The sequence below is a fragment of the Danio aesculapii genome, chromosome 24, assembly GCF_903798145.1.
Source record: "Danio aesculapii chromosome 24, fDanAes4.1, whole genome shotgun sequence".
Taxonomy (NCBI): Eukaryota; Metazoa; Chordata; class Actinopteri; order Cypriniformes; family Danionidae; genus Danio; species Danio aesculapii.
In genome coordinates, this window is record NC_079458.1 from 42575220 (window position 1) to 42594382 (window position 19163).

The following is a 19163-nucleotide window of genomic DNA, read 5'->3' on the forward strand; positions in this document are numbered from 1 at the left end:
ATTAATGAAGTGTGAACGGCTGCGTGTTAAATAAAGCTGTAGTTTAAATGCATAGCGTAGTGCACTACACATAACTCATGCATGCATTGTTTTGCACACTGAATAAGAAGATCTACACTTCATTTCACATCATTTCTAAAACCTTTCATGAACAGGAATATACAATACTGTATGTCATTTAATAATAAAATAAATTAATATTTTGTTTCATATTTTTATAATTGTGTAATTTTTGTATATTATTAATCTACTCTTACACTGCTGATTTACATGTTAAACTTGCCTTTATGCAATTATCCTTTCAGATAACATGTTTTTGTATACACTTATTTCATATACAGTTAAAGGCAAACTTATTAATCCTCATGAATTTTTTATTCTTAGTAATATTTCCTAAATAATGTTTAACAGAGCAAAGGAATTGTCTCAGTATTTCCTATAATATTTTTCCTTCTGGATAAAGACTTATTTGTTCTAGTTGAGCAGAAATAAAAGCAGTTTTACATTTTTTAAAACTATTATTACGGGGTTTTATTGTCTACTTAACCTAATTAACCAGCCTTTCAATGTCACTTTAAGCTGAATACCAGAATCTTGCAAAATAACTAGTCAAATATTACGACAAAGACCAAATAAATTAGTTAGAAATTAGTTTTAGTTTATTATTAATTAATTATTAAATTATTTATTATAATTAGTTTTTAAAAATCTCTTAAATCAAAATGCACAAGGGAATCATTTCATAATAAAACTATACATGAGGGTAAATCATTCAGACTTCATCTGCATAATAGTGAGGAAGTGTATATGTGACTGAACTGTAATTCTACAAACCTCTCCTTTGATGCCTCTGGGTCCCGATTCACCCTGGATTAGGAGAAAACACACACACACACACACACACACACACACGCACGCACACACACACACACACACACACTTTTCAAAACAAAATCCATATAATCCACACTTATGTGATGTATTGGTCTGTTTGCACTGCACTCTTCACTTCTTTACCTTCTATGTGCCCTTGTTTGTATACAGTGTTTGTGTAAATTGCATATTTAGATTCCTCTTGTAGTGTCTTTGTAGGTGTATACACCCAGGGTCTGTGAGTAACGTCATTTCAATTCTCTGTATGTCTGTACATGTGGCAGAATTGACAATAAAATGACTGAGTATTTCAGACACAAGACTAAAGGACATGTTTGAGCAGTCTTAATGACAAATAACATGCAGAGACACATATTTGTGACATAAATGTTGTCTTAAGATGCACACCAGTAATGTGCTTTTCTAATTTCTCTAGTTTAACTAAATCCCAATTTCAGTAGAGACTGCTTAAAGACACAGTGTTCATTTTGGCCACTAGAGGGCATGTAATGGCAACAAACAAAGTGTACTCAATCAATCCCACACTGCACTGCATTGAGTGCACAACCGATTTCACACAGCTAGAAAATACCCAAAATGCACTGTGAAAGTTTGCGCACCAAATAAATGTATGCATTTGTCTGTCCTCAATTTACAATAACATATTTAATTATAGGGTTGTTCCATTATGTTGTCGTGTTATTGCGCATATGTGGTATCAGTTGTTCTTGAATTTTTTCATACATTCTGAATACATTTTAGTGCAAAATCTTCGACAAATTCAAACACACACATTTCACGTAAAAAGTGTGTACGCATAGTTCAAAGAGACACGCTAATGATATTCCCTATAGATGTAGAAAACTACAGTGTTGGGTAATTTGTTTAGATTACTGTGATGTCGTGTTACCATAGCAACTGTAGAATCACCACAACAGATCAATTACTATAGTTGTTGTGTTACCATAGCAACAGTAGAATCACCACAACAGATCAATTACTATAGTTGTTGTGTTACCATAGCAACAGTAGAATCACCACAACAGATCAATTAGTATAGTTGTTGTGTTACCATAGCAACTGTAGAATCACCACAACAGATTAAGATTCTTTACTGAGATACTTTACTGTAGTATGGCTCCAAAGCCACTATAGTATTTACTTTAAATTACTACAGTATTTTTTCCTGTGTGTTAATCTCCTAATTTCAGATTGTTATAGTTAAACTGACACACGTTTAATCTGACGTGAGCACTTTGTGATGCAGAGTGTGTGACTCAGGTTTCTGGGTATTTGATGAGCTTTATTTCCCAGAAATCTAAAGTAATTCTGCAAACATGTAAGTGATTCAACAGGACAGAAGGAACTAAATGTGACAAAAATATTCAACTGGATTAAAAGATAGCTTTATTTTCCCAAAGCGGAGACTGTTCTGAATCAATCAGGAAACTTAGATTACAATTTATTTAAGCACCATGCTGAAGCTGCTTTCTTTAGATTTTGTTGTGTTTGTAATGTAAAATAACAAGACAGTTTAATACAATTCATGAAGTGTCTGTGTTATCTGTAAGCCTAATCAAGTGTAGTTTTAATAATACATTACATTCTTATTTCAGAATGTGTTCTCCAGAATGTATGATTAATAGAGCTCACTGAATCTAAAACCAGGATGTTTTATATATCAAACCTAAAATCAGGGTTACTAAAATAAATCAAACTAAACCAGTGTTAAACCAGGTAAACCAGTGCAATTATAGTTAACTAAATCTTCGAGTGGGCTTACTAAATTAGAATCAGTGTTATTATTATAGTTTACAGTAACTTAAACCTTCATTCATCTGTTAAACTGCTGTTGCTCCTAGTGCAGTGCAATAATAAGCAGCGCCCCCTGCTGATAAAGAGGAGTCAGTGCACTTACTGTAAATCCCGGCAATCCAGGGAAACCTTTAGTGCCCTTCTCCCCCTGTGAACCAGAGTAGAGTAAGCGCGTGAGTGTGTGTGTGTGTGTGTGTGTGTGTGTGTGTGTGTGTGTTAGTAGTGTCTCAGACTCTCAAAGGTCATCATCAACATTCAGAAACAGATGCTTCCCTGTGTCACATCTGTGTCTACACTCAGTGTGATGCACCCTACATAGAACACTGACTCACTACACTCACTGTGCAGCACCCTAGAGATATCACTAACTTATTACACTAACTGTGTTGCATGCTACAAAGAACACTTACGCAGCTCACTACAATTAATGTACACCCTAGGGTAAACACTAACTCATTACACTCTCTGTGCTGCACCCTACAGAAAACACTAACTCAGCTAACTACACTCACTGTCTTGCACCCTACAAACAACACTAATTTATCTCACTACACTCGCTGTGCTGCACCCTACAGAGAACACCAACTCACTACACTCTACATTCTACAGAGAACATTGAATCCTTACACTCACTGTGCAGCACCCTAGAGAGATCACAGACTCTAAGTGTTCTGCACCTTACAGGGAACACTAGCTCAGCTCTCTATACTCTGCACAGAGAACACTAGCTCAGCTGAGTATGCTCTGCACATTAGAGAGAAAGCTAATTCAGCTGACTACACTCTGCACCCTACAGAGAACACTATTAAACACTAATAAACATGATTTCCAGAACCTTTCCTTTCACTGTTCCTCACTGGTTACATGATTTTTAATCCACTGAAACTCATGATTGAGGGTTTATTTAATCTTCTCTCATTCATCACTGCATTGTGTTACACAGTAGGCCAATATTTAAAAACTAGAACAACTAACCATTCAAAATCATTTTATTTTTACAAACACAACTAATATTTACTGCGTATAATTTCATGCACCTTCCCTGCTTTATTATATTTGAAAGATTTACATTGCACGCTAGCATCATAAATGAAGGAAACGACAGCTTGACGAGCAATAAAGTTGACCTTTTCTATCGAAACATCACCCTAAGGTTTAATTATACGTAAAAGAAACGTCTGGGTTACAGATCTGAGATGAACGTGAGCTTGTGCTGAATCTAAATCCAACACTTTAATAAATGATTTCAGTCAAAGACGTGTTTTTGAAAAGCAGAGGAAATCTACCTGAGCGCCTCTGGGTCCCGACTCTCCTCTTTCACCCTGGAAAAGAGAAAATATTAAACACCTCAGAAAGTCTTTCTTCCTCTCTCTCTCTGTGTTCTGCAGCATATCAGTCCAAAATAGATTTAATGAGCTGAAAACGCTGTATATCAGGCATCCCTTCCACACGAGCAGTCATTCATTCATCCTGATTTATCACTGACATCTCCATAGTGCCGTGGATGAATATGCAGATTTGATTTTAAACATGCTGGCACTCTGAGTAACTTGTTTAGTGGTGTGAAAAAGTGTTTGCCCCCTTACTGATTTCCTATTTTTATACACTATTGTCACACTTTAATGTTTCAGATCATCAAACTACTTCAAATATCAGTCAAAGACAACACAAAGACCACCAAACTACTTTAGAATATGAAGTCTACTTTACAAATATTCTCAAAGGTATGATACAAATATTGTTTATATGCCTTAAAACATTGAGGGCCACTTGTATGGTCGTGATTGTAAACTGGATTTATATTGATGACCATCTGGTGGTCATGTCTGGTATTGCAGCTAAATAAAATATTACTGAAAGCTCATTTTGAGATCTCAACTTCTAATTTGGAGTATAATTTGTTTAGTTAGGTTAAAACAGGTGAAATACATGATAAAATATATATTTTATTCAATATATTAAAATATGCATTTATTGTTTTGTTATTTACATAAACAAAGACGTATAACTTTTGTTTTATTTACCTTTTTGAACTGTTTTCACTTCAGCTACAAGAAGTGTCTTCTTTAAAATAAAGTTTACATTTATGCACTAAAGCAATGAAGATTGGCATTCATTTAAGCCATGGGTCTCAAACTCAATTCCTGGAGGGCTGCAGCTCTGCACAGTTTTGCTCCAACCCTAATAAAACACAGCTGATGCAACTAAGCAAGGTGTTCGAGACTCTTTTGAACAGCTTGATTATTTGGATCATATTGGCATTTATTTAAGTTCAACATGTAATTTTTGTGTCTATTTTTAAAAAGACAGCGGAGCTACATTCTAGTTTGTTCAAAATCAATACAATATTCAATATAAATTGTGTTTCACACTGGATAACAAGTACTGCATTACATTCCCTTGTTCACTTCATGTCTTTAATATACAAACAATAAGTTTAACAGCAGTATTTTAATGTATTTAATGAGTTATACAAACCACAGAAGAATATCTTTTAATGCCAAAGAAAAATGACCTAAGGATTTGACTCCTGGAGTAATGATGCTAATAATTCAGCCTCACATCACAGATATAAATGACACCTTACTGGATACACACATGACTAATGGCTGTTATTCATTCTAACATTATTTCATGATTTTTTAATCTATTTCTGACCAAATAAAAGCATCATTTGGTCAAGGAGAGGAGATTTCTTTCACGTAACCCCCCAACATCAGTCTGCCACAATGCAAAAATAAAAGTGCTGTTCTTACTGAGAGTTTTTGTCTTGTTTCTAGTCCAAATATCTTAAAATTCTTTCTTCTAGACACGCAAAACATACTCTTATTTTCAGCAATAGTGAGTCAAAATTAGGTGAGTTTTTCCTTAAAACAAGCAAAATGCACAGCCAACAGGGTCTTTCTTTTCCTTTTGACATAAGATTATTCCTCCTCCCCCATTGTCAGATTATTTAGCTCGTTTTCAGGAGAAGCTCTCTTCATTTCGACTCATTATTTCTGAAAACAACCCTATATTTTCTGCTTGTCTAGAAAACGCTGACTGATTTCAGAGTTTTGAGATATTTGCACAGAAACTCTGAGTAAGAACAGTTTCTGCAGTGCAGTGAATGCAGGGTTTTCTGCCGCTTGTTTACCTTGTGTCCTTTAAATCCAGGAAGGCCTGTGGCTCCCTGAGCTCCTGGGAATCCCGACTCTCCCTGCTGGCCCTGTGGGAGACACAGAATACACTCTGAATGTGACGGACAGCAGAATCTAAAACAGAAGCAGAAGCAGCAGATCTTACCTTTTGACCCGCAGCTCCAGGAGCACCTGCGCCTCCCGTCTCTCCTGCACTGCCCTGGACACACACACACATACGCACATATATAAATTTACACACAAACACACATACGCAGTACATACACACACAGCCGCACACATACACACACACACACATATATATACACATACACACACACTTTTTAATCACAGAATTGACAGTCGGGCTAATAATTTTGACCTCAACTGTCTACATTTGATTAGATTTCATTCCTAAACACTTAAGGCAGAGTTTTGTGGTCCAGACTCACATATGAACAATAAAGTAAAGCCCATCCCTGATAATACATCCAGACAAACTGATGGAACAATTATTTGATTTACTTCATGTTAATTGAACCTCTTTTCATCATATTTTTCTGCACATACATCCACAAGCCACACATAACATCTCTATTATTAGCTACAGACTCAATCGATCACCGTCTAGAGGCAGATAAAAGTTAGAAATGGAGAGCGACATAATAAGTGTGGTAATGTGAACACACTCCTGTACGGTGGACGAGAGAGCTTAACGCGCTGCAATATAAGAAAGCACATGCATTTACAAAAAACACCAGCAAATGAAGATCTTCATCAATCTGACCAACAACTGAAGAAATGCACAGCAAATTGGTCACAACACTATCCACATAACACAACAAAAATGTTTCAAGGGGACCCAAAAGCATGACGGACCCTGCTGAGATATGGATGTGTTGTTATGTTGTGTAATCAGGATATTAAAATAAACGAAAAACACCTCCCCTTTCACTGAGCAACAGTCACGGCATAATAACACAGCATATCTCAGCAGGGTCCGTCATGCTTTGAAACATTCCCGTTGTGTTATGTGGATATTTGCGAGTGTCGGGACTACTTGCTGCACGTCTCTTCAGTTGTTTGTGTTGTGAGAGATCTGCTACACGTGTGCTGTCAGATTGATGAAGATCGCCTCTTCATTTGCTGGTGTTTTTTGTAAATGCATGTGCTTTCTTAAACTGCAGCGCGTTAAGCTCTCTCGGCCACTGTACTCCTGTGATAAACACTGCTCCAGGAACAGTACATGTCATCTGTGTAATTAATAATAATAATTAGTGTGTGTTTGGAAGATTCTCACCTTGGGGCCACGGGCTCCGTCTGCTCCAGGGGTCCCTGAAGGCCCCTGCGCCCCCTGCAGGATGCAAACACACAACAGCTGATAACAGTAAACACACACACACACACACACACACACACTCAGACCCACAAACACAGTATACAGTGTATCAGTCAAATATTACACACATTCTACTAATCTTCCTATATTACTTTACAATGTGATGTCTTCTTGGCAGAGCTGGTGTGGTGTGTGTAATATATAATTTACATATATATTTATATATAATTATTTAAATGAACAATAACACCTACAACATTAACTTTAAAACCATAATAATCTATTTTATTCTGTATAAGGTGTTTATTTCAGCTAGATAGCAAATAAAAGATGAATATTCATTGTAATAATGTAATGCAATAATACCTAATGGAAAAGTTTACAATAATATTCCTGTAATAAACTATAGTCTCATTAGTGTATTAACTTTATTGAACACTAGAAATGTTCTCAGGAATTTGATCATTTGGTCTCTTTTTTAACTCTTTTTGGTTCTCCAACACACTAAAAACTGCCAAAACACTCACAATACAGCCCAAAATACTAAAGTTTTTTTAGTCAGTTTGTGCATGTGTGTGTGTGCCTTTATTGAACACCAGCAGAGGGCAGCAGTGGAGTCTCTTGTGTGTGTGTGTGTGTGTGTGTGTTCTCCACCAGAGGTCAGACTAACCCTGATCTAAAGGGTCAGTTCACCCAAAAATGAACGTCTACTCTCCCTCACGTACTCTTCAACCTCACTTCTGTTAAACACTAAAGAAGATATTTTAAAGAATGTTGAAAACCTGTAACCATTGACATCAACAGTAGGATAAACAGATACTATGGAAGTCAATGGTTACAGGTTAACAACTTAATATCTTCTTTTGTGTCCAACAGAAACTCATCAAGGTTTGAAACAGCTGAAGGGTGAGTAAACGAAGACAGAATTATTCTTTTTGGATGATCTGGGCCTTTAATATCTGAGTCCTGGTGATGGCTAATATCTGGCTAATATCCTGGTTATTATCTGCGGTCTTAATCCTCCGTCTGAGTTTCCTCACCTGAGCTCCTCTGGGTCCCGGAGAGCCTTTCGGTCCAGGAGCTCCTCGTACACCCTAAACTCCAGCACACACAGCAGAAACACACACACACACACTGTATATTGGTATAGTATTTAATATACAACAAGAAGAATTGATATCAGGCTAATTCATTGTGTCAAATGAGATGATTGTGTGTGTGTGTGTGTGTGTGTGTGTGTTTGTTTGTTTGTTTGTTTGCGTGCGCGTGTGTGTACCGGTTCTCCGGTCGCTCCTGCTTCACCTGGAAGTCCACGAATGCCCTGCAAAACACCACACACACACACACACACACACACAAACACGCGCACACACACACACACACACACACACACATGCACACACAGACGATGTCACAGATCCAGCATCAGACCTGCTGTACAGTAACTCCATCACTTATCTATTACAGCAGAACCAACACAACACAACCCAAACACACACACACACACGCACGCACGCACGCACGCACGCACGCACGCACGCACGCACGCACGCACGCACGCACGCACGCACGCACGCACGCACACACACACAGACGATGTCACATATCCAGCATCAGACCTGCTGTACAGTAACTCCATCACTCATCTATTACAGCAGAACCAACACAACACAACCAACACACACACACAAATATTCTGACATTCAGACCTCTCTCTGTCTGCTTTTCTACACACTGAACCTCTGTAATTGAGCTCCATTAACTCCTCCGCTGTCCATCTGCTCCTCAGATTAAATCATTAAACATGGAAACAGTGGAGACAGCAGTAAAGGGTCGGTTCACACACAACTCAACATCTACACACTCTTTACTCTCCCGCTAGCGCTTATAAACTGCTATGAGCTTCTTTACTCAGTTGAACACTAAAGAAGATATTAAGACATTCTTCAAAATATCTTCCTTTGTTTTCAAAACTGAAGAAAGAAACTCATAAAGGTTTGAAACAAGTAAAGGGAGAGTAAATAATGAGAGAATTTAAATTTTCAGGTAAACTGTGCCATAAACATCTCTGAGGAGACTTTTACACGTGATCCCCACACCATTTTAATATCACTCAAACATTAAAATATATTTCAGATTAAACATCATGATCCTTTAGGAATTATTATATTATATTATTACTTTTACATTATTATTATTATTATTATTATTATTATTACAGGCCATGCAATAGAATGTTCCGTATTATAATAATTTATACACAATTATAAACTATCATTTATAAATTATACATTTTTTGGTTTATAATGATAATTATTATTATTATTAATAATGATAATGATAATAATAATGATTAGGATAATAATAACGATAATAATAATGAAGAAAAAGAACAAAATAATTAAAAGAAAGAATGATAAGAAGAATGCAAGTATTCATAATAGTAATGCAATGTAACTTCTTAACAGACTCATCTAGAAGAACACTATAAAGTGCACTACAGAACTTCAGCCTCAGCATAATAAATGCATGAATAATCTTTCTGCAATCAAAATTTCTGCATGAAAAGGATGAAAATGCCATTTTTGAGATTGCTTTGACATCATTGTCCATCAAACATTAGTTCGTATCAATATACAGCAGGGAAAGTAAGTATCGAAGGCGTCACCATTTCTCTCAGACAACATATTTCTAAAGGTGCTGTTGATTTTAAATGTTCACCAGATGTTGGTAACAACCAGAGAAATCCACATATACAGAGAAAACACATCTAATTAGTTTAGAAATGAAGTTCTGTGTAATAAAATGAAATGACGCAGGTAAAAAGTGTTCAACACATGAAGAAAGGAAGGTGTATTTGGGCATGGAAAGCCCAGACAGCAGCTGAAATCTCTCAGTAGTTCTTTAGCAACTCTCTGCCCTTCCTCAGTGTAAATGAATATCAGCTCCTTCAGTCCAACATCTACAATACAGGAGGATGAAGATCAAACCATTTCAGCAAAGCAATGATCCAGCATTCTCCAGAATATGTCTGTGTTGATCAGAAGAAAGAAACGCTCCAGTGTGAGTAAACGACGAGGACATTTCCAGACACGTTTGGACATGTAAACTCTGCACACATCTGTCCTGCTGCTTGACAGACGTTACAGTAATGCTCTGAAAAGGAGAAATGTGTTGACGGATGAGTGAACGCGAGAGCACTGTTTTATAAACACCACTATTTACTGGAGTAATGCGAGCTGAACGCCCGCTTCCTTCCTGTGTGTGTGTGTGTGTGTGTGTGTGTACATGTCTGTGTGTGTTGGTCAGGCTTTTGGCAGCTGTAGGAGGACTGGTTAATTCAGTGGTTTATTAAGTGTGTGTGTGTGTGTGTGTGTGTGTGTGTGTGTGTGTGTGTGACTTTAATGTTTCAGTGTCAGTCTGTGATCTGGATGTTCTGGATCAGCTCATGAAAGCACCCTTATTAGGGTGTGAATTTAACTCAGACGCTGATCAGACAGAACACACACTTCTCTGAAAGATGGACAGATGTGGACACGCTCACAGACGCTGCAGCCGGACAGAAAAGAGTGTTTTCAGTGGAGCGTTCGGGATGTTTTTACACACACACACTGAAGACGGAAGAGGTGCATGATGGGAATGTGAGATTACTGCTGTACACATGCGGGTTCTCTATACCTGCTGCTCAGAACGCTTCACACTCAGAACACTTCACACTCCTGCCAACAGTTTAACCATCGTCAGTCAACTCAGATCGCAAGTTCAGGAAATCTGTCATTGCAAACAGTTCAGTGTCCCAAATTATTAGGAACATTAATATCTGAGTCCTGCTTAACATCTAATATCTGGTTAATATCCTGGCTAATATGAGTAAATGATGACACAATTGTTAATTTTGGGTGAACTGTCCCTTTAACATCTGAGTTCTGGTTCATATCTGGTCAATATCAGAGTCCTGGATAATATCTGGTCAATATCCTGGTCAATCCTGCCAAGACTGCCTTTATGATACTACCATGACACTCATCACGGATATGAAGGAGATATGCATGCTTATAACACTCATTTTAAATGGAAATCTTTGTCTGTTAAATGCATCAGAACAGTCTTGTGAAATGGGTCCATGAAAGTGATGGTGTGTGACGTATTTATCAAATATACTCACTGGAGGCCCCTGAGGTCCATCAGCACCGGGGGGTCCATCTTCTCCTTTCTCTCCCTGAAACAGGCACAAACAATACAGAAGAAACTACAGTTGAGCATGTGATTATATCAAGAAGCACATATATTTATAACATTAACTTTGGGTTCTTTTAAAAGTATAAATATATAAAGAAAATAATATATGGAAATTAATCAAATGAATTAATCTAACAAGGTCAAAAAATATTACTATAGTAGAATTAGAAACTCCTGTAGAACCATTTACTGAAGACTCGCTCTAAACAGATCATTTGAATCAGTGAATCATTTACTGAAGACTCACTCTGAACAGATCGTTTGAATTAGTGAATCATTTACTGAAGACTCACTTTGACAGATGATTTGAATCAGTGAATCATTTACTGAGAACTCGCTCTGAACAGATCATTTGAATCAGTGAATCATTTACTGAAAACTCACTCTAAACAGATTGCTAGAATCAGTCAATCATTTACTGAAGACTCACTCTGAACAGATTGCTTGAATCAGTCAATCATTTACTGAAGACTCACTCCGAACAGATCATTTGAATCAGTCAATCATTTACTGAAGACTCACTCTGAACAGATCATTTGAATCAGTCAATCATTTACTGAAGACTCTCTCTGAACAAATCATTTGAATCACTCAGTTCAGATCATTTGAATCAGTAAATCATTTAATGAAGATTCACTTTGAACAGATCGTTTCAATCAGTGAATCATTCAAATCAGCTCAATGCTGAAAACATCTCTCTTTTGTTCAATCATTTATTCTAAAGATGTGCTTGAAAATTGTACCATTAAACATGCCATCTCTGGTTTAGTTTCCTTTCTTTTTGTCTGTTTTTCTGTTATATAAAATGTCTATGTGAACTGATTTACTTGTAGACATTTATTTTGCAGACATATTGATCATGTTATTGACGATGAGTTGTGTTAATATTTGTCACATTTCATTTAGAATAATAAATATGAGAAATGCTTTTGAAAATGTCTGTGCGCATCCCTGAGGAGGAATAAAAGTGGATGAAGGGAATTTGATCAGAGTTTAGGACAAGCCAAGAGTTTTGTGTTTGTTTTCCTGCAGTGTTAAAACACAGCGTTTCACTGCCAGATGAAGATTTACTCTCCATCACATGCACAAAAACAAACAAACAAACAAACAAACAAACAAAACTGGCTTTGTTTTCTATTCTCATTTTATTCAAAGCAATAAAAAAAGATTGCTTTAGCAGCATATTTAACACCATTTTACACAAAATAAATATCAACATGAATTAAATAGACTATAGAAAACACAGATGTAGTTGAGAATAGTATAATCATCACTATATTATGTTAAATGTGCACAGTGAAACATATGTGACAGTCTCTCAACATTAACACTCTTGATCAATGTTTTTGTAAAGATGCAGACAATTTAGCAAAATTAAAAATTAAAACATATTTGGTTTTATTCATCATTCATTTTCTTTTTGACATAGTCCCTTTATTAATCTGGGGTCACCACAGCAGAATGAACCGCCAACTTATCCAGCACATGTTTTACACAGCGGATGCCCTTCCAGCTGCAACCCAGTACTGGGAAACACCCATACAGACTCACTCTCACATACACATTCACACACTACGGCCAGTTTAGTTGATCAGTTCCCCTATAGCGCATGTGTTTGGACTGTGGGGGAAACCAGAGCACCCGGAGGAAACCCACACCAACACGGGGAGAACATGCAAACTCCACACAGAAACACCAACTGACCCAGCCGGGACTCGAACCAGAGACCTTCTTGCTGTGAGGCAACAGTGCTAACCAGTAAGCCACCATGCTGCCCTCGTTGTTTAAATTCAGCTCATATAAATTGTTTGCAACCAAAAACTTAAATGTTTGAGGCAAGGAATGCTTTTTGTCAGTGCAGGATCTGCTCAAGAGTTTATTTTGTTTTTTTGCTAACAACAAATGTCTGTCCTCCACCAAATCCTCACATTCACAAACACCCCAGCTGTGTGAAAAGCCAGGAGAAACAGAAAGAGCAAGAGTGCTGTTGTTGTTTTTGAAGATCTTGGCCTTCCAGGACACATAAAAACATCTAAAGCAAGCAAAGCCTTCATTAGCTGAGCAGAAGTGAAGCACAAACACACAACACAAAATGACATCTGCACGTGTGTGTGTGTGCCAACATTGAACACAGTGAGCATTCAGACATAAAACTGCAGCTTCCTGCTCTCTAATGTATGGCCAGAGTTACACATGCTCACCGTCTAGACAACAAAACCATACATGCACCGTAAATGAGGCTGTGTGTTCATTTCAGCACAGGACAACTGCAGAAACACGCCTGTTCTGTACAATCATAACTCACTGCTTCTTGCACACTCTGTGAAACTAAAACAGCAGTCAGTGAGATCCAAAACAGATGAAAGCGAGTCTGGCGATGCACAGCTGCAGTCAGAATCATTCCCCCTCCTGTGAATTGAGTTTTCTTTGTCCAATATTCCTCAGATGATGTTGAACAGATTCAGGAATTTCTCACAGTATTTCCTCTAATATTTGTTCTTCTGGAGAAAGTCTTATTTGTTTTATTTCAGCTAGAATAAAAGCAGTTTTTAATAGTTTTAAAGCCATTTTAAGCTCAATATTATTAGCCCCCTTCAGCAATATTAGTGTTGGATTGACTCCAGAATAAACCACTGTTATACACTTGCCTAATTAGCCTAAGTTTAAGAAATTAAAGTCCCCGTGCAGCTTATACCCCATTGCTGTTTTGTTGGTCACCTCCAGCTAGCTCTAGTTGAGTTGTGTGTACTAAAATGATTCTAAAAGCACATGAAGTCAAGCTCAATTATTGCATATTGTTTCACAGCTTCTGATTATAAAAACATCGTAATAATATCTTCAATCTGAAGGAAATATCCTTGAGGACTGTGCTGGACACTGGAGAGTCCAAGAATCTGTGACCCTTTGGCTGGAGTGACGTCTCGACTGCAGAATTACAGTCTTCAGTGTCTGAGAAGTGTTGGTTTTATATAATTATCCACATTCTCACAGCATTTCTGGACTGAACGCATGCAGACGTATCATTTCAGGTGCACGATGAGCCAGAACGCTTGTTCTCCAAAACATCACTTAAATTCCTGTAAATCCACCGTGTTGATGTGTGGGTAAAGCGGTGGATAATCGTATGACAGATCAGAGCTCAGCAGGAAATATCCACCATCTCCAAATGATGTATTTAAGATGAAGATTACTGATAAAGCATCATACATGAAGCATGATGATCAGCTCATTTCAGCTATAAAACATTCAGTGTTTCAGTAAATTATACTGATATACGTCATTATAGACACACACCTACAGAATACTCACACCTACATCTGAGCATGTTTATTTGTATGTATGCATCTGCATGTGTGTGTATACGTCTGCATATGTGTGTGTGCTCATCTACATGTGTATACATCTGCATATGTGTGTGTGTTCATCTGCATGTGTGTGTATACGTCTGCATATGTGTGTGTGTTCATCTGCATGTGTCATATCTGCATGTGCGTGTGTATATGTCTGCATATGTATGTCTGTTTCTCTGCAAATGTATGTATACGTCTGCATTTGAGTGTGTGTCACTGCATGTCTGCATTTGCATGCATCAGCATGTGTGTATGTGTGTTCGAGTGTCCATCTGCACATATGTGTGTGCACTGCTGCATGTGTGCAGGTCTGTGCACATCTGCAAAGGTGTGTGTGTGCATCTGCATGTGTGTGTATATCTGTACATGTGTGCACGCCTATATATATATGTGTGTGTCTGCATCTGCACTGTAAACCCTCCACATGAAAGTGAGTGTGTGTGTGTGTGCGTATGTGTGTGTGTGAGACGCTCCACACTGAGGTTTGTGGTCTTTTTACAGTCCTGAAACCCAACAACAGCAGCTTTTGACCCAGATCTGGGTTATCTGAGGACTTTATTTCTCTCACTGAAGTGCGAAGTTGCGCCACCGCAGTGTAAGTGTGAAGAGTATAAAGTGTTTAGTTTGCCAGCGCGAGTGTTAAACATTTGAGCAGCGCGCAGTAAAATCCAGCAGAACGACGGCGTTCTGCACTGAGTCTGCAAACATCACCGCTGCTCTTTCAATGAGCTGATAAAGAGCACTCACAGACCTCTCAGAACGGAGAAACAGAAACACAAGGGTTAAGAAAGAAAAACTGTTATGCAGTATAAATCAAGCAGTGTGTGTGAGTATCTCCAGCAGCCTCTAATGCTCAACATGAGCTAACTGTGTTCATTATAATCAGACTTGATGCAGAAACTCTTTGATTGACATTCTCCCTTTGTACGTGTCATCAGAGGGGGAAAGCCCCGCCCACTAGTGCCCATCATCTCTCCATCTCATTAGCATAAACAGCAGCCCTGAGTGAGAAGCAGCCGTCTGTCCATTAGCCATTAGAGTGTTTGAGCTGCTGAAGATAATGTCAGCATAGACTAAGAGGATTATAGATGTGGAGTTTTAGATGAACAGAGACAGGAGCGACATAGACTGACAGAAGACTGAAGCACACACACACACTGAAGCACACATGCACACCTGACCAGCACTGGCAATGCCAGTCCTATATTACATCTGCCACTATGCTGACTTACATGCATTTGTAGCTCCACCCTCTTCTTAAAAAAGAGCTCAATCTCATTTGCATTTAAAGCCACAGTCACCAAAACACCACAATCAGGATCAAAGCCTGAAAGGGTCCGTTTCAGAGAGTTATTCAGCATTATGTGTGTGCTATTCTCAGCTAAAACTGAAACACACACACTCTAGACACAGCAGAGACACACTTTACATCTCATGTAAAGGGGCAGAATAGGAATAGGTCCCCTTTAAAGAGATGGTTTGCTGTTTAGAGAAGTGATAAACAAGGTTTGTGAGGAAGATCTGAGTAAAGATTTAGCACAGTTAGAGAACTTCAGAGGGGTTAAACTTTGCTCACTTTATAAGTTAATTATTATTTCCCTAAATACACAAAACTAAATTAAAAACTAACCTTAAATAAATATAAAATAACATTAAACTCAATTCATTTAATTAAAAATGTTAATTTTAATAAAATGTAATTAAATTAAACATGTGATTTACAGTTATTATAATAAATCTTGCCTAAAACTACAGTGACATCGTGTGATTTAACTGTATGTTCCAATATTGTCTGAACAGATATTAAGGAAATATTATGTTAGAATTTCAGTTTTGAAACATGAAATAAACAAACTATTATCCTGATTAAGTTAGATTATTGATCTGCATCTAAATAAACAACATTAAAGGCAAACAGTGGAGCATTTTTCAGCAGTAAACACTGATAAACCACACACACAAAACACTTTTAGATGATGTCTTTACGGTTTCTGTTTCTTGGCATTTCTATTTTTCCGGACTCTGTTTTACTGCTTAAAACAAACTGCAGTAATAGAAAAAAGGCACGTTTAATTAAACTGAAGTCATATAAGCTGAACAAATTAACAACGATTTATTAAAGGCTGACACTATTAATACACATTATTAAAGACTTAACGAATGATAGATTTTAGAGCCTTGTGAAATGTTATGAAGGAACATTCGATTTTAATTCCAAATTTAATTATATGTACGGCATGTTAAATGTTGATAATCACAAAGCACGTCTGGTCTATTTATTTAAGAAACTTCACAACAGCTCACATAAAACAAATAATAAAGATTAGTAATATTAGGAAGCTTTAATTTAATTTAATATTTTTGATGATATTTATGATTATTATTAGTGCCAAAACAGTTTTTGCTTCATATTTTTGTGCAAACTGGAGTGCATTCTTTTATTTAATGCATTTATTTGCAGTATAAATCTTTTGTGGATGATAAATGTCTAAAAATAATATGCATATCAAATAAATCTATATCAAATAACAAACAACACAACAACATAATACTGTCAGTATTGATCAAATAATAAAGTTTAGATTCTTGTGACATTTTAATTGACCTTAATTCCATTCTAATGTTTTGTTAAATGTTAGGAAACATTAATCTAAATTTAGAAAATAAAGATTAATAATAATAATAGGATTTAATTTATTTTTATTTAATTTAATATTTTTGATGACCTGTATTATTATTATTATTATTGTCAGTGTGGATTATAAATGTCTAATAATAATATGTTTATCAAATAAATGTACATAAAATAACAAATATTACTGTCAGCATTGATCAAATAACAAACGATGCATTTTAGATCCTTGTGCCATTTTAATTTACCTTAATTATATTTTAATATTTTGTTAAATGTTAATAATCATAAATCTAAATGTAATAAATAAACTTCTCAATCCTTCACAAAAGGAAGTCAAGATTATGAATATGCTGATTTGATGATCAAGAAACATTTATGATTATTATTATTATCAGATTCATATTTTCTTCTGATAAATTAGAGCATTATTTATTCTTTTTAATGCATTTATTTGCAGTATAAATCGTCTGTGGATTATAAATACTATAAATTATATATCCAATTACAGATAATACAGTCAGCATTGATCGAATAACAAATACATTTTAGATCTTTGTGATATTTTAATTGACCTTAATTCTATCCTAATGTTCTGTTAAATGTTAATAACATTATTGCATTATTGGTATTATTATTATTAGTGCATTAATTACTAATGCATTTATTTGCAGTATAAATCTTCTGTGCATTAATAATGTCTCTTCTGTCAGTATAATGTGCCCTTAATGAAGAAAAAGCAGCACCTTTTGAATGGCCGTGTCGCTCAGAAAGATTAATAACCTCATCAGAATTCCACAGCTTTGCAGACATTTTATTTAGGTTTAGCGCTTTACATCTGAACGCTGCATATGAGGGACATTTCTCAAGCTTTTCTCCTCTTTTTGCAGTGGTCACGAGCCGGAAAGTCAAATATACACTTCTTATTTCCTACAGAATAATGATGATGACTTCAAGACGCTTTGCCTAATTTGCAAGACAGACTCGTTTGTCTTGATTAAACAAGTTTACAGACTAAACACTGGACTGAAGGTGATTCTGGAGGATAAAGCGGCCTGATTTTTCCATGTCAGTAGTGATTTCCGCCTGTAATTGTAGTAAATCTGCGGTAAACACGAGGGTTAATAATGCATGTGTTTGGTTCCTGTAAGCTATTAGCTGGTGTAATGTTCCTGAAAATTTATCAAGCTGTATTTATTATCCCAGAGACGATAAGAGGAGAACCAGCAGATGATGCTGAACATGCATGCGCAAAAATAACACTTAAACAAATAAATAAACTAAAAGCACTCCACAACTGAACCCAAATCATCCACTATGGTCCTGACCGAAATATTCATGTCAAATATATGTCGTATCTGTGTTGTTCAATAAATTATATTTTTGAAATCAAAAATATATTTGATTTCAACCTAAATATATATTTAATTCATTAAAAAAAAACATAAAAATGTCAATTAAAATATACTACTATTACTTTACTGGAGACTCACTCTGAACAGATCATTTGAATCAGTTCAGTGAATCATTACTTGAGACTGAACAGATAATTTGAATCAGTGAATCATTACTGTAAACTCACTCTCAATGGACTGTGTAAGTCAGTGAGTTAATAACTGAAGACTCACTCTGAAAGATCATTTAAATCAGTGGATTATTTGCAGGAGACTCACTATGAACAAATCGTTCGATCCATTAACTCATTTAATGGAAAATCAATTATTTGAATCAGTGAGTTGTTGACTCATTAACAGATGTCAGTCCAATTTACAAATTAATTGTTCAGTGAACCAATA

The 19163-nt window shown here is 36.4% G+C and overlaps 1 protein-coding gene across 1 annotated transcript in view; it reads right to left on the reverse strand.

Moving 5' to 3' along the window:
- Positions 1-19163, reverse strand: part of si:dkey-225n22.4 (collagen alpha-1(XXI) chain) — a 52556-nt gene that overhangs the window by 6040 nt on the left and 27353 nt on the right. Inside the window, exons 17-25 of the mRNA XM_056450811.1 lie at positions 11312-11365; positions 8423-8467; positions 8187-8240; positions 7108-7161; positions 5974-6027; positions 5825-5896; positions 3975-4010; positions 2792-2836; positions 835-867 (exon numbers count right to left, since the gene is read on the reverse strand). Of these exons, the coding sequence (XP_056306786.1) occupies positions 835-867; positions 2792-2836; positions 3975-4010; positions 5825-5896; positions 5974-6027; positions 7108-7161; positions 8187-8240; positions 8423-8467; positions 11312-11365 (447 nt within the window). The remainder of the gene's footprint in view (positions 1-834; positions 868-2791; positions 2837-3974; positions 4011-5824; positions 5897-5973; positions 6028-7107; positions 7162-8186; positions 8241-8422; positions 8468-11311; positions 11366-19163) is intronic.